The sequence below is a fragment of the Neofelis nebulosa genome, chromosome 4 (genome assembly GCF_028018385.1).
Source record: "Neofelis nebulosa isolate mNeoNeb1 chromosome 4, mNeoNeb1.pri, whole genome shotgun sequence".
Lineage (NCBI taxonomy): Eukaryota > Metazoa > Chordata > Mammalia > Carnivora > Felidae > Neofelis > Neofelis nebulosa.
In genome coordinates, this window is record NC_080785.1 from 90,902,957 (window position 1) to 90,928,731 (window position 25,775).

Sequence of the window (25,775 nt, forward strand, 5' to 3'; positions counted from 1 at the left end):
AGCTGCCATTCTTAAACACACTGGTAACCTGACTCCTATGTACCTGCAGATAGTGCCGTCAAGATGACGCCCAGAGCTGACGGTAATGCGGGTCACTGAGTGAGGGGGCCAGTCTGGGCTGGCGTCAGCGCTACCCTACCGATGGCAGGGGTGCAGCGTGCTCCTGCTGGAGGCAGGCACTTGTTGCACAGGGTAACGCGTGGGGTGGGGAAGGCCACTTAGGGCGATGAGCAGGAACCATAGGCACAACCCGAACGAAGCCACAGGCACCTCTGTAGGAGACTCAGGAATCTGAAGAACTAATTCCTGGGGGAGAAAAGCAAAGCATCTGTGATGCTAGTAAGCAAACCTGTCCCAGGGTCAGTCAGAAACCAAACCTGGGACAGAAATCTGTAGTTGCGGTTTTGTAAAACAAAGGCTATGGTTGCTTTCTCTGGGAAGAAAGGTTCTTCATTCCATGTGCAGCAGGATTCATCCCAGTGAAGTTGCTGGCTCAGCCTCTCATCATTCATTACCCCCAGTCTACATGCTCCCCCAGACCCATTTATTTCCCACGCGGCTCCTGCACTGCCTAACTGGCATACTTTTCCAAACAGCCCGGCTCTGTGCAAGAGCACGGGGAAAGTCCGACACAAACCATCCGCTGCAGCAGTTCCTCTGTTCCAGGACACCGTTAATTGTTAAGAAGTCAAATCAGTTTAACAGCACTTTTTTTCCAGAGGAGGGGAGAAGAAATCTGCCATAGTAAATGTGCACACGATGGGGAGAACCACTTTGATTTTAGAAGCAATAGGGCTGGGGGCGCCTGGGTGGCTCAGTCAGTTAAGCATCAGACTTTGGCTCAGGTCATGATGTCATGGTCCGTGAGTTCAAGCCCCGTGTTGGGCCCTGTGCTGACATCTCAGAGCCTGGCGCCTGCTTCGGATTCTGTGTCTCTTTCTCTCTCTGCCCCTCCTCTGCTCACGCTCTCTCAAAAATAAATAAGCGTTAAAATAAGTAAATCAATGTTTAAATAAATAAACATTTTAAGAAAAGCAATAGAGCTTGGAACCTTCTTTAAAGTCCCTGAGGTGAACCTATACATGGGCTCCTCGTATGGGATGCTCTGGGAGGTAACTGACTCTCAGTGACCCCAGCAAAACACTAAGGAGAATCAACTCCTTGAGAGAGGAGGCCCTTCTGAAAGGACAACTGTTCAGCAGGGGTCCAGCTTAGACAGGAGCTGGGCCCCAGCACCAGGGTGTGAGATGAAAATTATGTATAATCACCACACCCTTGAATGCCCTTCTGTTCATAAAGTACAGTGCACATGGCTGTGTGTGTGTGTGTGTGTGTGTGTGTGTGTAGGGGGGCGGGGAGTGGACTCTCTCTCTGAGGCCAGTTTTTCCTCCAGGTTTCTCTGCTCCAGCTCGGGATGAAGTGGAATTGTGTCTAGGGCCACATTTTTTGAAACAAAAGTGCATGATGATGATGATTACTACCCAGTGCCTGTGGTTGACTTCTGATAAATTAAGAGTGATGAGACTCCACAATGAAAGAGATGCTTCTGGTTTTTACTCCAAGACCTCAGAGCACATTAATCCGCTAACAGCTGCTGTGAACTTCCGGAGGGGATCTGGGCGCCATGCTGCCCATGCATACGTGGTCACCCCAAACTCTAGCGCTCGGAGTGCTGGTTCTCTGCTCCGGGGAGGAAATGCTGCTTGGGAAATCCTGCTCTCCTCATGGCTCAGGACGGGGAGAATTGCAAAGCGACCTTTTGAATCACTGCTGGCAACATTCTTTCCTTGGATTTAAATAAAGCGATGACTGTTCCCCTAATTTTCCTCGGTTGATACAGCTCTCAGGAATGGAATGGTGTAGCCAGTGATGAGTCAGAAGCCGGGGGTCACGTTACAGGGATAGCCCTCCAGAAATTAGCTGTGGTCAGGGATCAAAGCGGCAGCCTCCCAAGCGCTCAACGAGGAAGGTCGTCTCCCCCGTTGCAGCCTCTCCAACTGTATCTGAACAGAGACAGTCTTTCTCTTTCAAGGAGTGGAATCTGCTACATGAATATACTCGTTTACAGGTGGGATTTGGCTTCTTCACAAACAGCAAGCCAATTTTCCTTCATTGTTTGCTTCCTCCCTCCTTTCTCACAAGAGTCATTTTTTAAGAGGTATACTGAGGGGCGTGTAGGTGGCTCAGTCGGTCAAGTGCCTCACTTTGGCTCAGGTCATGGCCTTGCGGTTCATGGGTTCGAGCCCCTCATCAGGCTCTGTGTTGACAGCTCGGAACCTGGAGCCTGCCTCAGATTCTCTGTCTTCCCCTCTCTCTCTGTCCCTGCCCTGCTCATGCTCTGTCTTTCTCAAAAATAAACATTAAAAAAAAGTATATTGAGCACCAACTGTATATTCAGCGCTCATTATTAACACAGAGATGTGAGCGTGACGATAGGGTTCCTGGCTTCTTGAAACTACCTCTAGTCTGGTGTGTGTGTGTGTGTGTGTGTGTGTGTGTATGTATGTAAGAGAGAGAGAGAGAGAAATGGGACAGACAAGTCAACAAGCATTTGTAGCAGCCATCACGTATGCTAATATTGGTGAAGTGGAGGGTGCACTCCTTCCTTCTACCTGACTGTGTAGCAAGTCAGGAAATGTGCTCTGTGCTGGGACTCAGGGATGCAGAAGACTCGACATCTAGTGTTCGCAGGTGACCCTGATGCACAGTGATCAGTCTCACAGAACGCAGGGCTGCCGGGGACAGAGGGACCAGCTGACGTTTTGGGTGGGAGGCAGCTGAGCTCAGCACAAGTGTAGATGAAACACTTAGGGCACCGTCAGCCTAAAAAGAGGTCTATCAGTGATGTAAAAACGAAGTCACCTGCATTTGGAAAAAAATCTCAAGACATAACTAAGATGGCTATTGTCAAGGTCACTAATAGCCTATGATGGCAAATCTAGCAGCTGCTTCTCTTTTCTCCGCTCACTCAACCTCTTGGTATTTGAAAGAAACGCTACGAAACGCTTTCTTGTCTTGACTTCCATATTGTCATCCTCTGCTGCTTTTCTGGCCAGATCACTGGCCAAATCCCCTGCTAACTAATCCTAAATGTTGACCTCTCTCTTTTCTAATTCAGCCCATCATCAAACTCTGTTAGCTCCATTTCCAGAACGGACCTCAAGTTTATCCTTTTCTGTCTATCTGCACAGCTCTGCATTTGTCCCTAGGAGGTTTCCCAGGCTCCAAGCAGCCAAAGTGATCTTCTAAAAATACCAACCAGATTATGTCTTTCGCTCACTCAGTGCCCTCAGTGTCTTCTCACAGAACCCAAAATAAAACCCGCACTCTGCACTCTGGCTTCCAAGGCCCCATCGTTCTGTCCCCACTCACCTCTCCTGCTGTGCTCTCTGCTGGGACAGGCTTCATATGACTTGATTGCATTGTTGTTTATGTCATTTAACCTAGCAGAACGTTAAGCTTCTGGAAAGCCATGCCCTCGTTTGTGCTGGCCACCACTGCACCTGCAGCACCAGAACAACGCCTGCCATGTTGTAGGTGCTTCCAAATAAATGAATGAGTCAAAGCCACGGGGCTCTGAAGAAGGGAATCCATAAGACTCAGCCTTCAAGAAACAGGCTTCGATGAGATTGCAAGTAGAAGGGCTTTTTTTTTTTTTCAATTAAAGATGAATTCAATAATCCCAAGGTTATGAAGATCCTATTGATTTAGCTTGAAATTTGAGCTGAACCATTACATCTGCTGTTCTAAAAAAAATTTTTTTTTAATGTTTATCATTTATTTTTGAGAGGGAGAGACAGAGTATGAGCAGGGGAGGGGCAGACAGAGAGGGAGACACAGAATCTGAAGCAGGCTCCAGGCTCTGAGCTGTCAGCACAGAGCCTGACACAGGGCTTGAACTCATGAGCCATGAGATCATGACCTGAGCTGAAGTTGGACGCTTAACCGACTGAGCCACCCAGGTGCCCCACATCTGCTGTTTATTTATTCACATTTCTACTTAATTCACAGAAACATGCAAAAAGGGAATTCCAGTGGATTTAGATGAAATCACCTGTTGGTGCATCTTGTGGATCTGCTCATGTGTTGGAGATAAAGGAGAACCTAGCAGGCAGAACTGATGGGGATACCCTCTCCACCTCTTCCACAAGCTCCCTCCTTTTCACTTGTTGATATGTAAAGGTCTATTCAAATGTTGCAGCTGAGGCTCTAAACACACTCACCATAGCTGATTTATTTCTCCCTTCTTTGGTCCCTCAATATTGTGCCCAAGTTCTTCACCTATGCCTGTAAGCAGACAAGGTCAGCAGCGTACGTGAGAAAGATGGGGCTCAGCTGCCCGAGGGCACCTGCCATTTTGTGTGCAGTGTCCCACAGGGGACAACAACGACCTTTCTGTATCCCGGTCTAGTTACAGGGTTGCGGGGAGTTCGAGACCCAAAACATTCAATCCCTACAGTGGTTAAAGTGACTTGAGTCAGACAGAGGTTGGAACCCTGGTTCTGCCACTTACATCAGGCTGATCTTAGGCAAATGTCTCAAATCCTCTGAATTTCCCTTTCCTTTGGTGTATGATGGGGATAATATGACCACGGACCTTAGGGTGGTGGGAGGATTAACTAACACATAATAAGGCTCAGCACGATAATAAGGCTAACTCATAATAAGTGTTTACTATGTGTATTAGCTCTGTTATCATTGTTGTTACTGGTACTGTTGTTTTCCACTGGCAAAGGACCAAGAAAAGTCGGGGTTTGGGACCAGGTCAACGTGCTCTGTTCCAGACCTGGCATTAACTGTAACTTGAGCAGTTGCAAGTGGAAAATATAAACATCTGAAGTGGTGCAAAACGTAGTCCTACTTTGTTGTAGATTCTCTCAGATGTAATGCTTAAGGTATAACCCATTTGTTAATCAGTCCGTCTGTCATTCTTTCCATGGGGATCTCTGTAGGATCTATTATAGGGATTTCCTCAGGACCTGTTGCACGATCCACACTTTACCAGGGATGATGGAAAGATGAAATAAGAAGAAACAATGACAGATACTGTTTCTGTCATAAGGAGCCCAAAAGACCTATCAGTCTAGGAGTTAATTCTGGATCGGGGGTACAGTCATCAAATTAAAGTTAAAAAAGGATCCTACTAACAAAATAAAGTTTGCACAGATTCACATGCTCTAGCCAAACCTTATTGATTAGTGCTGTCAGACTCGACAAAGAAGATGTTTGACGACAACCATTTCGTTTAATTATTTCATACTTCTCTGGTGTAAATAATCCACTCTCATAAAAGGCAACAAACAATAATAACAAACGGAAATTTAATCTCCACAAACAAATCCGAGTGAATTGACACCAAAACCCAAACAGCTGTGCAGGGGCAATTGACACCTTCAGAAAGGAAGTCCTGCAGGATAATTAGCTGGAGATGATCCCCCAGGAGCCCAGGGGGCACTGACACTCAGAGGGACTGGCCTTCTCTATGGCTCAGAAGCACAAATGGTTTGTTTCCTCCTCAACTAGGGGTCACCTGGAGATAGACAAAATAAAAAGAACGATTGCAGGAAACCCTGGAACCTCATTAATGAGGCTCCCACGTGTCGTGCTGCCGGGCTGTGCTGCTCTCGGTACCCAACTGACACTGGCATCTGGATGCGTGTGGAAGGAATGGAGGTGAGTCGCTGTCACTCATTCATTTTCCTGCTCAGCCTCTCTGCTTTGGCTCACAGTTCATTAAATTCTACTGCATCACCATCAACATGCAAAACAGCGACTTGAAGGGCATTCAAAAATATAATCAGGAAAGGGAATAAAAAGCCCTCTCTGAGAAAGAGGGGAAAAATTAATCCTCTTCTATTGAATGACATCTAGGTTCTTTGGTTCTAATACACTTTTTTTTAAAGTGGTGGCGACATCCAGGGATTATCTCTGTCTGATGAATGGAGTGTGGGGCTGCATGGCTCTCTGCTTGGAGAACAAGCACCAAATGTGGCCAAGAGAATTTGAAGGATCTGTGTGTATCACGAACACGCTATTTCTTTTGCCTTTTTTCTCTTTTCTGATTTTGAGGTGGGAAAAACTGCAGCTTATGGGTCTATAAGATAGCTTGTTTTATGCTTTGCATATGAACGTGATGGGAAATTATCCTGGTGACCAGCTCCGTGGAAGCTGAAATAGTAAACTTTCTACATGCTGCCGTGTGTGTGCTTTCACAGTAGTTATTTCTGGGCTTCATGTGTGTGTGCGCACACACTCATTTTAATGTGGAGAAGAATTTAAATATAGAAAAGCACAGAATACGCTATGACACATGGAGGTGTTATCTTTTATGGCAGTAGTTTTCAACTGGGGGCAATTTTGCCCCTCAGGGGACACCGGCAATGGTTGGAGACAGTTTTGGTTGTCATGACCGAGGGCAGGGGCAGCTACTGGCATCTAGGAAGATCGAGGCCAGGAGAACGGTTCAGCACCCTGCACAGCACAGCACAGCACAGAGCATTATCCAGGCCCCGACGGGAACAGTGTTGCTGGACAGTAGGACATTATGCAACCATATTAGGACATAAGGAGAGAAAATAAATCATCCTCCTTTCATTTGGACAAATCCTACAACTTCCTAAATGTTCAACCCAATTGCAAAACTACAACTTAAACCTATTATTCTTCTCTTTGATTGCAATATTCCTAATTGTTAGGGGTGTGCATCTACGAAATGTGATAAAAATATTTTTTCCATGGGAGGCACCTTGGACCTCGTTTTGAGCTTATATACATGCCTGTGTACACTGATGAGACCCCTACACACACACGCACACCAGCACGCATATACCACACACACAGAATGGTCTTTCTGGAAAAATGGCAGCAGTGCTCTCTCTGGGATGAGGGTGGGACCCACAGCAGCACTGACATAAGAGGAAGAGTCACACGCATCACCTTCCTACTTTGCTTTCATCACAAGTGAGGACCCTTGGGACAAGATTTCATTACAAAGCTCTGCAGCTCATCATTTGGTTAATGACAGCATAACTTTTTTCTTTTTAAAAAAAATGCTTATTTATTTTGAGAGAGAGAGACACAGCATGTGCGCATGTTCGAGCAGGGGAGGGGCAGAGAGGCAGAGAGACAGAGAGAGAGAGAGACAGAGACAGAGACAGAGACAGAGAATCCCAAGAAGGCTCTGCACTGGGCTTGATCCCACGGACCATAAGATCATGACCTGAGTTGAAATCAAGAGTTAGATGCTTAACCATCTGAGCCACCCAGGTGTCCCAGCTTTTTTCTTTTTCTCTTTTTATTATTATTTTTTAAATGTTCATTTATTTTTGAGAGAGTACAAGTGGGGGAGGGGCAGAGAAAGAGGGAGACAGAAGATCTGAAGTGGGCTCTGTGCTGACAGCAGAGAGCCCAACATGAGGCTCAAACTCAAGAACGGCGAGATCAGGACCTGAGCCGTGGTCAGACGCGTAACTCCTTGAGCCACTCAGGTGCCCCCCAACTTTTCTCTTTGTAACCAAACTTTGTTTCACAATTGTACTAAGTATTTTCCAAATGCAAATTCTTTTCATCATTACAACAACCTTGTGAGGTAAACCACTCTACCCATTTTAAGAATAAGGAAACTGAAGCACAGTTTGGGAAGGGCAAAGTAACCTGCCCAAGGTCACACAGTTAATAAACGGTTGTGCTGCAACTTGATTCCAAGCAAACTTATTCCAGAGAGGCTATTCCCAACCATGAAGCAGTCACATCATGGCAGCGTATTAAGCTACACCTTGGGCTGGACAGCTGTGAGGATAGGGATGCCTGCTGAGTGGGATCAGGGCTCCCAAGGTGAGGCTTTTTGTTTCCATTTCCCCCTTTCTGTGACTATCCCTAAATAACCTCATCAACTCACCTAAGGGGCTTCAGAAACAAAGCTATCCCTCAAAATCCTAGATCTTCTGAGCAGGGGGTTAAAAAGCATCTAAAGGACCCTTGCATGGACTCAGGAAGTAGACCTCAGGGGGCCACACAGGTGGGGTGGCTCAGAAGGTGGCTCCCAAAGAGCCTCCGCCTCCAGGCCAAGCACAGGGCCTTTTATACCTGGGACATCAGTGTGGGGCCCAAAGTGAGGAGCGACGGGAATGCAGAGAGTCCTGGCAGTGGGGATTCTGTACAGCCACGTGACCAGAGCAGGATGGACTCTGGCAGGGGCCCCAGAGAGGTACTGGGAGCTTCGCGGCATTTCCAAAGGAGCTGACACTGGGGCCTCATGTGCATGTAAACCATATCTATAAAGCCAGACCCTTGGGACTCCTGGCAATGTAATCATCTTCAGGCTGACAATTCTTGTCTTCAAGAGGATGTGAAGCTGAAGATGAATCACAGGCCAGCAACTGTATGCTGACCTCAGCGTGCACGCCCCCAGAGACGGGGCAAGACATGAAGACAGGACGCATCTGACCGAATTGGTTTTCCCATTTTTCATAAGAAACATTGAACTTAATAAGAAATAGCCATACTTTATTGACGATAATAGCTCCCCTTTCTTTGTTTCCTTCCCATGTGCCAGAAAACTCTACTATATCTCTGTTCCTCATGGTAAATCTGCGAGGCAGGAACTGTCACCTTCATTTTAGAGGAAAATGATGCTCAGAAAGGTCATGCAATTAGCCCAAGGTTACACAGAGAGTAAATGTTAGTCAAGATTCTAACCCGGGTCTGTTTGACTACAAAATTCATGATTTTTCCACTATGGCTTTCAATGTTTCACATTACCATCAACCTTCAAAGTCCCCCAGAGCCAAATGTCTAAATACACGTGTGTATTTTTTCAATTTCACTTAAATACCCAGGGCACTGAGACCTTGCATATTGCCATTCACCCATCTCCCTGTATATGCCAGGATCCATAAAACCCAGGAGCTGAATCACACGTACTGAGAATGAGTAAGTTTCTAAGAGAACATATCGTCCAGTCCTGTGTCATTTAAAATGTGACAAGTCCAGGGTCTCAGGGCCAGGCAGGGCTGAACTGGGCTTTGTTCCCGGGCATACTGGCCCCAGGGTTATGTCTCTCCCTGCACCATAGCTCTGCTTCCTGGGGTCAGGCCAGTGATGATGAACTCATTTCTGGGGGCTGGCTGGGAACACAGGGCTAAAAATGCACGTCCCTCGTCCTGGAAGGATCCGAGAAGCCAGCAGATGTGCTGACACAGTCCACAGATAACTGAAGTGCACGGCAGAAGGTGAGACGTGGCACAGGGCAACAGAAGTCTATGGATACTAAGAGGGATGAATCACATCCAACTGGGGGCAATGGGGAACGAGGCCATGCAGGAAGAGGGAGGAAATGAACCCAGGCTCTGGGTGTATTTGCAAACCAGTTATTCTGCACCAGTGACTCCGTGAGGCAGACAAGGTGGAAAGACAGAGGCAACCTGCCCAAGGTCACACAGTTAACGTGAATTGCTTTGTCTGCCTCCCACCCCATGTCCTCTCCATCACACAAACTGCAAAGGCTGTTCTATGGAAGCCCTGGCAGGTTGGGAGTCAGGAGAGGCCGGGTAGGTGGGGTTAGAGCCCCTATACAAAGTTCAACCCCAGTGGTCTGCTTTGCATATATATTTATAGATCAGGGGTTCTTCATGAGATTCCTTTTGGGAAAAAAAAAAAAAAACTCTGCTGCTAATAAAATAGAGTTTGAAGACCCATACTCTCATGTGCCACGTGGTGATTGAATGGGGTGGGTCTTGGAGGGGGCAGGGCAGGGAGGGCATGCAGACAGGCAGTGAGGGACGATGGCTAAGCCAGCAGACTGTGTACCTCTCTCCCTCTGGAGTGATGCTGCCTGCATTCCTAATCAGGCTCTACACCTGCCTAGCTCTGAGACCTCAGGCAGGGTGCTCCTGAGCCTTGGCATCCTCACGTTCAAAACAGGGATCATACTGGTACTTCTTCGTAGGGCCGTTGAGAGGATTACATACTCAAAGATAGGGAAAGTGCACAGCACAGTACCTGGCATTTAGCACAGTGTCATTCTTATTAACTTGTTGAAGAGAGCAAGGCTAGTCATAGGAGATAAAACAGCACGAAAAGAAATATCATTAAAGCACAGAAAGAATTCTCAGGGAAACTAAGAAATCCTCACTGCCCCCAAAGAATTGCTGTGGTTCTGAGCTCTGCCTTGCATTCTCTTGGTCGTGATAAATATGGGCTGTGAATCAACAGGACACAACACCTGAAAGACAAGGGAGGTTTTGAGGCCTCCATCTGCTGAGTTGTGGTTGTGTTCCCATCACTACTTGTCAGCTGGTTCAGCAAGAAGCCCAATGGAGTCTGGGCTTCGAGTGATGGGGTCAGTCACCCCAAACCCCCAGACTAATTTATTGTCACTGTTCAGAGGAAATAGCCACGAAACCGTTGGCCATCCCCCTAAGCTCGACTTGGCTCCTTAACCCAAAGGCCTAGCACAGAGGGAGGCATGTGGGTGAGCAGAGCCAAGCCCTAGAGGCTGCCTTCACTGGCTAGTTGAGGCCTTCCTTGCCTTGGGCAGAATTCTGCAGGGCATAGTGGGGTCCGGGGTCCCTTTCTGGTTCCTTCCATCAAAGACTCTGCCAGTGGATTAAGTTCCCAGGGAAGGTTTTGATGGCTTATGGGATTTTCGTCTGTCTTGTTCGCAGGCATATCCCAGTGCCCAGAACAGCAGCACATCCCTGTGAATGAAGGAATGCCCATCACATTCGGGGTGATCTAGCCTCTGCATCATCCGTCATGAGACCAACAGAAGCAATCGGCCACACAGATTCCATGGTGATTCACTGAGCCACTAGCTGTGTGGGATCTTCCTGCCGCTGCTCTGCTTTCGATTCCCCCACCTGTCACCTTAGCTGGTGGCACCACCTCTCGGTCTCTGACAGTTTCCTGTCGGAAAGGTTTGACCTTTTCTCTCTCTTCTTGGAGGAAGGGAGGGTCATTTGCTACAGAGCACTGAGCAAGAAGGTCAGCTCGTGCCGAGCACACAACTTGCTCCTTTCATGCTCACTCAGCCAGAAATGAAAATGTTAGAGTTAGAAGCACCCGTGGAAATCACTCCTCATGGAAGAGAAGAGGAAATCCAAGCCCCAAGACCTTCAGCAAGTAGCTCAAGCTCACAGAGCTGGCTACAGTCACGTCAGGAGACTTGGCCTCTGAAAACAGAGCTCTCTGTATGGCACTTTAAGTAGGGGACTCTCTCTGCCTTGTGTAGGTAAGAAAGTCTTGCAGAGGGCCCCTAAATCCTGGATTCTCTTTGTGGATTAACAACAGAAAATATGGCCACTATATATACACACACACTGATAGATTATATGTATTTAGACATGTATATATCATATACATGTATACATATTCATAGATGATATTGGAATACATAAAAGCTATTCTAAAGGCCCAAATACATATACTGAAGAGCTCAGACAAGCAACTCCCTTTATTTTAAACCTAGTTATTACAGAATAGTGATAACTGAAGGGGTGGGGGAAAGTCAGAAATTCTGAGTGTGAGAAAGGGTGAGACGTCTCATTTACAAAAGCATGCTTAGTAGTATTACTGCTTTGATTTTTTTTTTTTTTTAAGGCACAACATGTAACGTGCTTTGAGATGTAACAGTAAAAGAGGGCACTGAGACATTATGTTCATCAAAAGGGAGTCTGGCTTAAATAAAAAGATTGGGAAATAACCGTTCTGGAATTCACAGCGTATCACAGCTTTGGAAATCATCTGGTCCAACATCCCATGTAAATTAAAGATAAGGAAACTTCCATCCAGAGAGGTTAAGTAACTGCCTGCCTAAGGCCAGCAGCTGCTTGTGCGTTCCTGAGTGGAACAGGAACCACCCCTCCTGGGTGGGCAGGCAGACTTTTCTCTGCTGTAGGCACCCGCACGGAAGGGGGTCTAGGGTTTGCTGCTGACATACTGAAGGGAATTTGTGAGACCAAGGATGTAATGATACAGAGGGGAAAGCAGGTTCCCACACACAAACAGAGAGCATTCTTGGAGAAAGAGAAACTAAACCTGAGGCTTTAAGTACCAGGCGTTTATTTCCCTGGGGCAGGGCCCCGACAGCCCCACACTGGTCTGCTCTTGGCTCCAGCCCCTCCTTGCGTGAACCCCGGGAGACCCGGTCTGGCCCTCTCTGCCAGTGGGACACGGTGTCAGGCTGCAGGAGCAATTCCTCAGGCCCCGCTCCTCCCTTCCTTTGGTCACCTTCGGAGGCCACCGAAAGGCTGGGCGGATGGCTCCCGCGGGCTTCCATTTCCCTAAACGGGTTGCAGGGTTTCTCTCACTTGGTCTGACAGGCCTGAGCGTTTCCGAAGAAGGACGGCGGCTCCTAAGACAGCTCCCCTGTGAGCAGAGGCAGGGCCGCAGGAAGAGCTTACCTGGCGCCGCGGCCTAAAGCAGACACGGGGCCAACCCCGCGTGGGAGCCGCAGGGGCGCGGCCGCGAACGCGTCGCGGGGCGCGGGGGTCCACTTACCGCAGTGCGCCTGGAAAACCTGCGGCTTGACGGCCTGATTGCAGGCGCCGCACACTACGAGATAGAAGTCGTCATGTGCTGGATAATGGCCAAATAAGTGCATATCTGTGGGGGAAATGAAAACAGGGTTTTTTTGAAAAAGCAATTAAGTCTCAGAGGGTGCACAGTTTCCTCTTGCAATTTCCTCCGGGGCAGCTTTTCAAAGGAGACACGCAGCAAGGCGATGATCTTTACGGAAGGGAACGGGGTTAGTCCTGACGCAGCTCCCGGCGCCCGCAGGAGCTGCCGCCTCGCGGACTCCCTGCTCATCGTAGCCCGGGGGTCGGACCGCGATAACCCCGCATGTTAGAGGTGCTGCGAGGCTGCGAGTCCCATCTGCGGGGGGTTACCTTGTCCTGACGAAGGGGCCAAGTGTTAGCCGGCCCCCGATGGGGCGCTAGTTATTTTAGGATGGGGGGCTCCCCCAGATCCATTCCTGCCGAAGCAGAGGTCACTTGGGTGAGGTGCCTGTTTCCCCATCACCTTTGACCCCAAGGCAAAAGGAAGCCTGAAAACAAGGGCCATCATTATCTGTTACTCATCCGACCGATATCTACCAAAGGCCTACGTGTGCCAGGCACTGTGCCACGGGCGTGGGTAGTTGATGAACACCAATGAGCCCTGCTCTCCTGGAGCTTATGTGGCAGAAGAGAGAAATGTAAAGCAGATAATCACACGAGCCATCATTTGGTTATAACTGAGGGACTAAGATGTAGGGAGGAGTCCTATGAGAGCATGGGGGCCCAACCTGGTCAGAGGCATTGCAGAGGCTTCCCTGAGGAGGTGGTGGTGCGGGGAGGTATTTTGGCTGAGAGCTCAGGTTGGGGGTAAACAAAGGGCCAGAGGAGGGGGGGGGCGGGGGTAAAGTCCCAGTCCGTCAAGGCAGGAAGTTCTGTGTGTCTAAGGAGCCTCTCAGCTGAACAGGAGGACAAGGGGGAGAGCCCAGAAGCTGTAAGCCTTATGGACCGAGTAAGGGTTTTGAACCTGATTTTAAAAACAAGGGAAGCTGAGGCGCCTGACTGGCTCAGTCAGTTAAGTGTCAGACTTCAGCTCAGGTCATAATCTCATGGTTGGTGGGTTTGAGCCCCACATCAGTCTCTGTGCTGACAGTTCAGAGCCTGGAGCCTCCTTCAGAGTCTGTGTGTGTGTCTCTCTCTCTGCCCCTCCCCTGCTCATCCTGTTTCTCTCTCTCTCAAAAAATAAACATTAAAAAAAAACCCAAACAAGTGAGGGAAGCTACTGAAGGTTTTTTTAATTATGTTTTTTAATGTTTATTTATTTTTGAGAGAGAGAGAGAGAGAGACAGAGTGTGAGTGGGGAGGGGCAGACAGAGAGAAACACACACAGAATCCAAAGCAGGTACCAGGCTCCAAGCTGTCAGCACAGAGCCCAATGTGGGGCTTGAACTCATGGACCATGAGATCATGACCTGAGCTGAAGTCAGATGCTTAACTGAGCCACCCAGGCACCCCATGAGGATTTCTTTCTTCTTTCTTTTTTCTTTCTTTCTTTCTTTTTCTTTCTTTCTTTCTTTCTTTCTTTCTTTCTTTCTTTCTTTCTTTCTTTCTTTCTTTCTTTTTCTTTCTTTTTCTTTCTTTCTTTCCCTTCCTTCCTTCCTTCCTTCCTTCCTTCCTTCCTTCCTTCCTTCCTTTCTTTCTTTCTTTCTTTCTTTCTTTCTTTCTTTCTTTCTTTCTTTCTTTCTTTCTTTCTTTCTTTCTTTCTTTCTTTCTTTCTCTTTCTTTCTTTCCAAAGAGAGAGAGAGAGAAAGGGAGAAAAAGCTCAAGCAGGGAATGGGCAAAGAGAGAGACAGAGAATCCCAAGCAGGCTTCAGGCTTCATGCTCAGCATGAAGCCTGACATGGGGCTCGATCCCACAACCCTGGGATCATGACCTGAGTTGTGACCTGAAATCAAGAGCTGGATGCTTAACTGAATTGAGCCACCCAAGTGCCCCAGCCACTGAAGGTTTTTTTAAGCAAAAAAGTGACACGATCCGCTATTCAGTGTTAAAAAATCAGTTATGTGGCCTAAGAGACATGAACGTGTATGACCACACAAAAACTTGTACACATATGTTCGTAGTAGCATTATTCATTAACAGCCCCAAAGTGGAAATGACCCAGATATCCATCAACTGGTGAATAGATAAACAAAATTTATTATAACCAGGTAATGGAATACTATTCAGCCACGAAAAGGAACAGAATACTGACACCTGTACAACATAGATGAACCCTGAAGACATTATATTGAGTGAAAGAAGCCAGACACAAATGGCCCCATATTGTATGGTTCCATTTGTCCAGATCAGGGAAATTTATCGGAGACAACAATTAGATTTGTGCCTGCCTTGGGCTGGGGTGCCTGGAGGAGGCTGGGGGGTGCTGCTAAGGGGTGCAGGGCTTCCTTTCGGGGTGACAAAAATGTTCTAAGATTGACAGTGGTGATGGTTGTATAATCTTGTGAATGCACTGCAAAGCACTGCCTTGTAGACTTTAAATGGGTAAATTGTGCAGTATGTGAATAAAAGTCCAAAAAGAAAAAAATGAAAGAAAGTTAGTTAGGTTCTGCGGAAACATGGTCACATCTCCTCGTGTACCACAGGGTGCAAAGAGAACCCTGGGGGCACCTGGGCTTGCCTCTTCTTAGCCCACCAGATCTAGAATAGTTCTAGAATCACAGAGCAGGAGGCTCAGAACCACTGACACGGTTGATGGAGGAATGAAGAGACTGTGTACACACGAGTATGCTTTCTGTCACAAACCTCCTGAACTTCCTCTCCCCACATGCCCAAAACCCCTCATTTTCTAGATTCCACCTAGGTCTTTAACACAGAATGGGCAAATGCACAATGGTGCCCCCAGCTGCAGAGCTGGGTCACTGGGAAGAGTCGGGTTCCTCCTGATGTGGGGACGGCTCATTTATAACCCAGCAAATGCCTCCACAGAGGCACCCTCAGCTCTGTGTTCTTAGAACAGCCCTGCAGCTCAGAGAGCACTGGAATCCACACATTTGTCACTCAGCAAGGAGCAGAGTCCCGCACTGCCTTGGAGGAGGCGTGTGGCTGCAAGGGGGACACCGGCTCTTGCCGCAGGTGCCCGAGGGCCCACTTGCCTCCACCGCAGGGACAGGGTGGGGCTGGGGATGCAGGCCTCTGAACTTCTCACTTGTCGGTGGCCCTGGGTGCGGCCCGCTATTTCCTCTCTCCAGAACTTGCCTCTGTTTCCACTTCTGACTAAGACTTGTTACCAGAGGGGAACGTTATTAGTCAGTGCCTGGTGGGCGGGAGGCCTGTGGAAAGAGACGCAGAGAGAGAACCCAGCTGTGACAGGAGACCCGAAGTGTGAGGAGGCCTGTGCTGGGCCTGCCCAATGTGTCCAGGGCCCCTGGTTCAGGCACCACAGGGTGGAGAGGACAGCTGTTGGTCTTTCACTGTTGATACCACTCTCTAGTATAGGTTATTTATTTTTATAATATAGGTCCTTTTTTTAAAAAAAATAACAGAAGTGATCCATCGATCTATGTCTTTGAAGATACATTTGAAAAATGCAAAAAAACTAGAAGACATTGAAAAAATCACTAGCAACTTTTATAAACACTGTGCATCTCATTTAGATTTAGTTACATTTTATGTCCAGGTACACGTGAAACCAGGAGCTGGAGAGGGCTGAGACTTACTTATTTATTCAACAAGCATTTACCGAGGTGCCTTATATCCTGTGTGCAAGAGATCAGGCTATAAAGGAGCAGCAGAAACTTATTAATTAAAGAAACCAGGGGCGCCTGGGTAGCTCAGTCAGTTAAGCATCCAACTCTTGATTTCTGCTCAGGTCATGATCTCAGGGTTCATGAATTTGAGCCCTCCATCAGACTCTGCCCTGACAGCTCAGAGCCTGCTTGGGATTCTCTCTCTCCACCCCTCTCTCTGCTCTTCCCCCGATCATGCTCTTTCTCTCAAAATAAGTAAGTAAACTAAAAAAAAAAAAAAAAAAAAAATTCATTCTTAAAAAAAAAAAACAATGATTAACAAAAATTTCTTGAGTGCCTACTCTGTGCGGGAAGCTATACTGAGTCCAGCAGGCCCAGATCGCAGGCGTGGGGAGTTGTGCCTCTGCACCTGCTGATCCGGCCGAGGCCTGTCAGGACTCCTACTTCTTCCGTAATCCTTCAGAGATCTGCAGAACCCCCACCTCCCCGCCCCACCCAGGTCCCTCTCAGGTCACGAGTTAGGCTAGCCAGAGACTGGCTGGCCGTGTGTGTGTGTGTGTGTGTGTGTGTGCATGCACACACTCCCCTCCAGGCCCTCCGCTCCACCGAGACCCTTCTTGGTTTCCTCTAGGGCGGTTTCAACCTTGCACGTGTCTGCTGAGAGCGTGTCTCCCATGGAAAGTGAGGGTGTCTCCCCTGCTAGGCTGCCTGATTATTCCTCAGTCGGCTGACCTTAGAATCTCCTCTACAGGCCCAGGTTCTGAGAGCCTGGCGGGTGGGGAGCAAGATAAGGGCACTCGGCCTCTCGGAAGACCATCCCCTCACGTGGTCAGGTGATGGGGGCCATGCGCTGTTTGCTTGGGGATGGAGGAGGAAGGACAGGCGGAACTGAAAACTCTCATGCCCGGCACATGTTAGGTATTCTATTCATCAATCCTCATCTCTCTCAATTTACTGCCCAAAGAACACATTCTGTGCGCAGTTTAAAATAACGGCAGTGTGTGCTGAGGTGGGCTTACAGCATGTCTCTCCCCAACTCATTCCGTGGTGTCGGGGCAGTAGCTTGAAATCAGCCATCGTGGGAGTATTTACACCCTGGAAAGGGGCAAAGACTACAAATCGGGTCTGGACTTCTCTTCTGGAGAGAAGCACCAGAATAAAGATGAGAAAAGAGGGAAAAGTGAAACCACCTGCAACAAGACCACCCACCACTGTTGATGTGTAAACATGGGTCCTTCTAGACCTTCTGATGTGGTAACGTTATCTTAGTTAACCCTCATAATTAATCTAGAAAGTTGCCATCATCTCCATTTTCCAGGCAAGAAAACAAAGATAATTTGGTTGAGATCCCAGGGCGTGATTTGTAAGTGCAGATGAGATGCTGGGACTCTGACTCTAAAGGGCAAGGCTCCCTCCTCAGCAAAAGGCTGCTTTTTTCATTAATAGAGCAAAGTCCCATTTCACAGATGCAGAAACCAGTTTGGAAGGGTTGCCTGGATGACTAATAGGCTGTCCCAAGGCTTGGAGGAGGTCACTGGCATGAGTGCAGGCCTGGGCTCAGAAGGAGGGATTAGAGTACAGTGCTCCTTGCTGGGCAACCTCCGGGAAGGTGCCCAACCTTTCTCAGTGACAGTTTCCTCATCCATAAAATGAGGCTTACAGTTCATGGGGTTGCTGTGATGGCTCGTAAAAGCCTGTGTTTTCTTCCACCAGGGATTCGGGAGAGAGTGTGGAGAACCAAGGTCATCTCTCTCATCTTTCAGAACTAACTAGCTCTCTCTCCAGTGGGACAGTCTTTGCTCCAGGCAACACATCTTTTGCCTCTCCCTCATGGCCACTCACAGCAGACCTCCTGGGGAGCCTGGAGGTCCCTCTAATCCGCAGAACTTGAATGTGTGTGTGGACCGAGGAAGGCTGGAAGCTTTCGGGAAGGCTCTCTCTCTGGCTGTGGCTGGATTCCAGGAAAACATGGAATGATGAGACTTTGTCCAGTTTCAAACACAGTTCAACCATCTCACAAACACAGAAAGGCAAACTTCTCCATTTCCCCCCATTTTGCTCCGGCAAATAGACCAACTGTAGGTCAGATAGGGAGCTACCACCACCACGACACTCACAGAGATGACCTTAAGTCATACTCCTGGACTGAAAACATGTGAGGAGGGAGCAAGCTTCATTAACTCCATTTTGCAGATGGGAGAAACAGAGGTACACTTACTTCTAGGTATTTTTTTGGTTTTTGACCTCAGCCCACTATATACCTTATCTATCTATCTATCTATCTATCTATCTATCTATCTATCTATCGTCTATCATCTGTCTATCCATCCACTTACCTACCTATCCATCCATCCATCCATCCATCGAACCATCCATCCATCTATCCATATAACCAACCATCTATCTATCCATCCATCTTCTCTCATTGGGACATGTACATTACACTCTGATATGTTCTGTTCTCATTTCTTTTGGTTTTACTCTATTCTAGTTCATTTAAAAATTAAAAAAAATTTTTTTTTGAAAGAGAGTGTGAGCGGGGGAGGAGCAGAGAGAGGGAGGGAGACAGAATCCAAAACAGGCTCTAGGCTCTGAGGATGTGGAGGCTCAAACTCACAAACTGTGACATCATGACCTGAGTCAAAGTCGGACACTTAACCGACAGAGCCACCCAGGTGCCCCGTATTCTAGTTCATTTAGAAAATGCTCACTGAGTTTTCAAAATTTCAGGACTCTTTCATAGGTCACAACTCAAAGTCTGAAAAACATTTCTCAAGGCAGTCCAGTGAGTCAGGGTCTGAGCCGGTTCTCGGTGGTCACCTGGGAATCTGAAGCCTGAACTGAATCATTAGCGCCAGTTTGATGCCGGAGCCCCCCGAACAGCTCACAGGAGTTGACTGCATCCTCCTAGTTCAGCACTCAGTGAGGCATATTGGTAGGTTAAATCACCACGGTGGGAATATTCACACCGTGTGAGTCAGTGTCCACTATAACCTCTCGGAGGACTGTTGTTTGAACATCTGCCAGCATACCACTGACCTGCACCCATTGTGGCATCATCCTTCCCTGCATCAATTTCCCTAATTACAAAAATGGAGAAAATGATATTCATCATCTACCACAGTGGGATACAGAAAGTCTTTTGTCAACTTGGGAGGAAAGCATCATATTAATATAAAATTACAGTTGGGGTACCGATTATTAACCCAAGAACTTATGCACAACAGAGCCAGGTAAACGTGTTGATTGCTTTCTGTATCATCAGATCAGCACATCGAGCTAGAACTTGCCCATGGTCTGGTGCAGAGAAGGGGGTGGGGGTTGGTGGTGTGGGGGTAGCGGGGAGTAGAGAATTAAGTTCCTGGAGTTCTTCCCAATGTCTGTCAACTTATTAAAGGTTGTTCACAAAGGTTACTCACAGATCAGGCTCATGGTATTAACCTTATGCTGTTTATAAATTTATCACACACAGGCTAGTCTCGGTGCCCCTATTTGAAAGCAGGCACTTGTCTTACCTCTGCTAAAATTCTCATTTGTGGCAGAGTCGACTGTCAATTGCATTCATGTTATCAACGGAGGCTGGCATACTCAGCATGCTTTTGGACAGTCCCCGAGGTTCCCACAGCCTCACCTTCCCTAAATGCACCCCACCCCCAGACAGCGGAGGAGGGAGGAAGGGGACAGAGCTCAGCTGTGATGGAAGGAGAGACAAAGTTCAGGACAGCAGAAGGTTTCTATGAAAGTGAAACAGTAACTCTGATGTCCTGGTGTGGCTGGTTAACTGTCTCTTAAGTCAATACTGAAATGAAATTGGCCGGATGGGAGTAGCATTTTATTCAAGACATACAGTTTTTTTCAAAAAACTTTTTTTTTTTAATTTATTTTTGAGAGCAAGAAAGTGAAAGTGGGGGAGGGGCAGGGAGAGACGGGACAGAGGATCCGAAGCGGGCTATGAGCTGACAGCGGAGAGCCTGACACGGGGTTCAAACTCCCAAACTGTGAGGTCATGACCTGAGCCAAAGTCAAAGTCAGACGCTCAAATGACTGAGCCACGCAGGCGCCCCATCAAGACACACAGCTTTTTGAGGGGAACAGTTTTGACATGCAAAGCCATGTGTCTATATGAACTTTTGCTGCATCTGGTCTTCACATTCGGAAAATGGCTGCAGTTAAGGAAAAGGCAGCGTGACATCTCCAATCCCCTGTTTGTACGGGATATGTTTCTAAGATGGGAAGACGGCTGGTTTGGTAGATTTGGATCAAACTAGAGGCTGTGAGCCTTTGAATTTGCCCCTGGACACCTTCCAGAGCCTGAAACTCTGACATTATGAAGCAACAACTGGTGAGAGCTCAGAAGATGAAAAAGTTAAGAAGGCGTGAGTAAGGGCTGATGCCTTCCCTCTGCAAGTGGGATGTAGAGCGGAGCGGAGCGCAGGCTGAACAGGGAAGCTGCAAGAATCAGGCTGGCTTTGAAGGCAGGGGAACAGCTTATCAGCAATCCGTGATACCTATGCTGTCGATAGAAAATCCCACAGCAGGGGAATGGGAAGACAGCAAAACAGACAACTTTGAATTTCAGTTTCCTGAAAAAAAAAAAAAAAGCCCCAGAAAATGTCCTTCAGTTTCCCCAGAAGTCTTGTCCAGTGTTGGGAAATCACCCCACTGTCTATCGGAATTACAAAAATGTCAAGGGAGCAATCCCAATGATACTCTTAGTATAACAACAGTTTCATATAATTTAAAAATTATGCTTCCCTTTTAACTCACTCCAAAAAACGACTGGTAGTGAAAAACACTGAGATTGTATTTATGTAAAACACCAAGCCCTTTCCAGGAAGGTGAACGTGAGCCCTGCCTGAAAGGGGAGCCTCTGCCTGTGGGAGATAACAGGACACATAGACCTTGGTAGGAGCTGATGGTGTGACAAGCCTGTGACGGGCGATGGCTGGAGAGCCAGGTGCCACTGGACTTCCTTGGAAAACTGTCAAAAAGATGAGCAGGCGGCTGGCGGTGGCTGTGATCTGTGGGTTTCCACTTACATAAACTCAAACTGGGGAAATGACGGGGGAGAACAGTCACTGTGGTTCAAAGACACACATGACTGCCTCCAAGCAGATTCAGATCAGGACACAGAAAGGCACCTACAAGAACGACGCGTGCCACTTTGGGAGGGGCACTTCTCACACCAGGAGAGGCTGGTCCTGAGAGCTTTCCTCTCCCCCATTAATCTTAATATGCTCATTACACAGTTTTTATTAATTCGTCTTTTCTCTCTGCCGGTGGAGTTTTGAGCTGCATTTTAATCACTCGTGTCAAATGGAAAGCTTGAGGGGATATAAAAAACGTTTCTCCTTTGCTCTGACAGCATGATTCTATTTGTTCCCCAACTCCAAAATCTCCTTAAATTCAGAGATCAAAACAGCGTGGGGTCTTCAAAGCAATGACCTCAGACCCAATACCTCCCACTTTCCCGGGCAGAATGTTGTTGAATTCCCCTCTAGGAAAATGCAAAAAAAAAAAAAAAAAAAAAAAAGCGGTCACTCTCCATCTTTCAGATCTCTGCAAACCCAGGGCCTGACTGTGAGGGCTTCAAAAACAATGAAATCTGGAAATGGCAATGGCAACAGGAGGACCAGAAAGCAAGCAGCAGTGGTGAGCTCCGAGGCGTCAATGAGGGCAGGCGGGCGAGCGTGTGCGGGCGGCAGGCACAGAGCCTTTCTTCTCGGACAGACCGGGACGAAGGGGGCCCCCGGCCTCTTCTTGCTGCAGCTGGGCCAGAAGGAGCCCCCCTGCAAGGCTGCAGCTGGGAGCCAGGCCTGGTAGCAGGAGGATGCTCCCGTGTTAGGCTGCATGAACCGAACCCACCCCAACCAACCCACAAGCCCAGCCAACCAACACAGCCACGGCCACGCCACATGAGACGGTCTAATCCCTGCCTCCTCAGAAGGGCCTTTACACACAAGCATTCACACTGTGTGGAGGCCGGGGCGGGGGGTAGGGGGTTGCTCCCTGGGCAGACTCTCCTATGGCTTGTCCTCAGACCCAGAACTCCCGTCCTGCAGCACAAGGAAGGAAGGGTGATGGGATGGCAGCTGGACCCAGGAGGTGATTGTACTCTAGGGTTTAGAACAAAACCTGTGAGACGTGGGCCTGGTAAAACGCGTCGCTCCAGAGCTGGGCCCCAGAGTCAGGCGGCCTCAAGTTCAAATCCTGACTCTGCCATTTGGCATGACAACCCCCTCTAAACTGTTTCCCCATCTGGAGCTAAAGGACTCATTTGTGAAGGGCACATCGTAAGGATATAAAAGAAACAATATTATTTTTTATTTTTTTTAAAAAAAAATTTTTTTTTTCAACGTTTTTTATTTATTTTTGGGACAGAGAGAGACAGAGCATGAACGCGGGAGGGGCAGAGAGAGAGAGGGAGACACAGAATCGGAAACAGGCTCCAGGCTCCGAGCCATCAGCCCAGAGCCTGACGCAGGGCTCGAACTCACGGACCGCGAGATCGTGACCTGGCTGAAGTCGGACGCTTAACCGACTGCGCCACCCAGGTGCCCCAAAAGAAACAATATTATTATCTATGGCCTTCTTCCTGTCTCTCCACTTCCCCAGTCCCCTCCTCCGGGAAGCCTTCTCTGCCTCACCCAGAGGCAAGGCAGAGTCCACCAACCTCCCTCCTGGTGTGTGCCCTCCACGATGTGACCACAGCTCCCAGGCTGTACCAGGGCACTTGGTTTACACCTCTCTCTCCAGACTGGGATCTCCTTGAAGACAGGACTTGTGACTCAGTGCCCTTTATATGTCCACAGCCTATCAGTCTGGCACATTAGGTAGCTGCCTAATAAATGTCAATTAGTTAATGAGGCTGAAGGTTCCAAGAAGTTGATTTACTTTTTGTGCTCCTTAATTTTCTCTTCCCTCAAAGGGGGAAGTTGTACATGGTAACAAACTGCCCCAATACCCATGCTGCTATCTACAATTATGAGGTCAATAACTGTCTATTTACTTGTTCTTAGAGCTCCTTGGGAGATAAGTGCGGGCTGTCTGACTTTAGGGAGGAGGCAAAGCCCACACGGGCCATCGGGCCATCGTAGTGAAGAAGTGGTTACTTCCTGTCCCCTCCCCCTCCACCCCCAACCCCTGTGCCCGACTCAGGAAGGCTGGGCCCTTCCTCATCTGGCAAACATGGCTATTCCCCATCCCACTCCCAGTGATGGCCCCCTCAGAACCAGTATTTGGGGTGCGCTTAGGGGTGTTTTCTGGATGCTCCCCCTGGTCTCATTTTCCATTTCCTCATGCTGGGGCAGTCAGGTGTCTTGTACATCAAGACAGTGATCCAGGGCCCGGAAGATCAAGACTTCCCTCAGTCCTTCTGGCGTCAGCTCTGTCCTGTCTGACGCTGGACCAACACAGCAGCCAGGCTCAGCCCAGGACACACTGAGCAACCTGAGCCCAACCAGGCAGAGGATCTACCAGTCAGCAGTGACCCTGGTAGCTAAGAAAAGCATTTTGCAAAGGGCTCCCCTTTGCTTATGTGTGGCTTAAGCTGCGATGCCAACAATACGTCCCTAAAAATGTTCCCAGGGATATAAACCCAGTCCTGACTCCCTTTCCAGCAGCTGCAGGGACACCCGGGCTCCTTCCCATCCAGTCACACACAGCCTTGTCCACCATTCCATCCAGGTCAGCCGGTGGCTTCTGGCCCCTCTGGACAGGTGAAGAACATATAACCCCACTTTGGCTGGTTGTGGAGTCCTGATAAGGGTCCTAGCTAAAGCTTCGCTTACAGCAAGCTTGGGTTCAGGGATCAGCTACATGGACAGGACAGCCTCCAACCCCCCTCAGCACGTCAGCCTAAGTGCCCTGGGCCCAGGGAGAGAAAAGTTCTGTGGAGAGGACAAGGGTGGGTGTAGCATGTTCAACCAAAGGCCTATTATGTAAAAATTGTATAGTTCACTATGACTCAACTAGAGAGAGAAGCATCAACCTATTGGGGGAAATTCTAGTCCCTTCCTCTGGCTTTAGGTGAGTAGAGGGGCCTATGAATGCTGTGGAATATGGCTGAAAGTTGTCACCAGCCTCCCTTCCCTCTCAGGTGCTCCCACCTGTGTCATTTAAACATTTAAATGTTCACCTAAATCTTTATGCCCACGTTCCCTTCAAAGTGAGGACTACAGTAGAGATAATAGTTGTTTTCACAAAATCAGTAGGTCTCCCTGGGCATTTTTTCTCATTCTTCGTCAGTAGGTCTTGCTTTGCTTCTTTGTTTGGAATAGGCTTTTCCTACCTTGAGCCTCCCTCAGGACAGGAAATTTAAGAGCTGTTCTGTGTGAGGCCTGTTTCCAATTCATTCTGGGGTGACTCCTTCCACCTCCATCCTGGGGCATCTCTTGAGTCCACGTTGGGTCTCCTGGCACAGTCTGTGACACCTCCGTCCACCTCCCACCCAAGAGAGATCTTTGAGAGGTGGAGGCAGGCGCCATATTTCAAGGAAGAGGACAGTGGGTTTGAGGACAAGGAGGTGATGATCCCTTTCCTCACAAGACAGGTTACGGGCAAAAATAATTTCCAGACTGAACAGAGCACTGCAATCAAGAACTACCTAAATAGGTCAAGGGGAAATCAATGGAAACATCTCCTTTGGTGCCTTTTCATATAGTACAGTCTACCTTCTTGTTGTGGCACTCTGACTGAGTCTGGAGGATGAACTAACTGGTCTCTTAAATCCTTTCTGGCTCTTCAGTTATACGATGACTGGTCCAGCAAGGAGTATGTCAGGAGAAGAACAGAGGAGGAAGAGGGGAGGACGACACTTTCATGTTACAAAGGAAATCCCTAGAAAAGGTAAATAAGGCACAAAATCTTAGTGGCTTATTCTTAAGAGGAGTTAGTGAGGGCCATCTGTCTGTCTGTCTTTATCTCATTTACCCTTTCTCATCAACCATCTGTCTACGTCTATCAATCATCTATCTTGATATATCGATCATATCTACTCTACCTACCTACCTACCTATTTATCTATCTTCTATGTCTATCATTTTTTTTCTTTCTTGCTTGCTTTCTGTCATCTATCAACTCATTCTCTCTCTTTCTATCTTAGGAAGCATTATTTGAGCGATGTGGTTTTGAGGTGGAATTAATTCAGTCCCAGCCTGTTTCACTGCTACACCAAATGCTACAGTTTTGGGTGACAAGAGTGAGCTGGCTTTAATAAAAACAAATAAAAATTAAAAAAAGAAGAAAACAAGATAACAAGAAACTTAGGCAACAGCAAAAGAGTAGCAGTTGGTTTTCAAGAGTGGCATTAGAAACTACATGAGAACGTGGACCAAGCCTCAGGAACAGTTTCATCTTCCCCACCCCAGCACGTTCTGTTCACACAGTAGGAGCCAGAATCAAAGTTCTCTTCATAGGCAACTGAATCAGCCTTCTCCCTGAACCTTGAATAGATGTTAAGCTTAAAAAAGGCTGCTTTGAGGCACACTGGAGGACTTGATACCCACCATTTTGCTTCTCGAAAGTTGCATG

General features: G+C 48.0%; 1 protein-coding gene and 1 long non-coding RNA gene across 7 annotated transcripts in view; one reads left to right on the forward strand and one right to left on the reverse strand.

Annotated features, from left to right (window-relative positions):
- Positions 1-25,775, reverse strand: part of ATXN7L1 (ataxin 7 like 1) — a 248,477-nt gene that overhangs the window by 148,925 nt on the left and 73,777 nt on the right. For 5 of the 6 annotated variants that reach the window (XM_058725361.1, XM_058725359.1, XM_058725364.1 and 2 more), the window contains exon 3: positions 12,499-12,603. The exons of the other annotated variant lie outside the window; for it this stretch is intronic. In XM_058725361.1, coding sequence (XP_058581344.1) covers positions 12,499-12,603 — 105 coding nt within the window. The remainder of the gene's footprint in view (positions 1-12,498; positions 12,604-25,775) is intronic. 6 annotated transcript variants of the gene reach the window in all.
- Positions 10,955-11,785, forward strand: LOC131509527 (uncharacterized). Its single transcript, XR_009260555.1, has 2 exons — positions 10,955-11,230; positions 11,599-11,785. It is a non-coding gene; the product is annotated as an uncharacterized LOC131509527 (long non-coding RNA).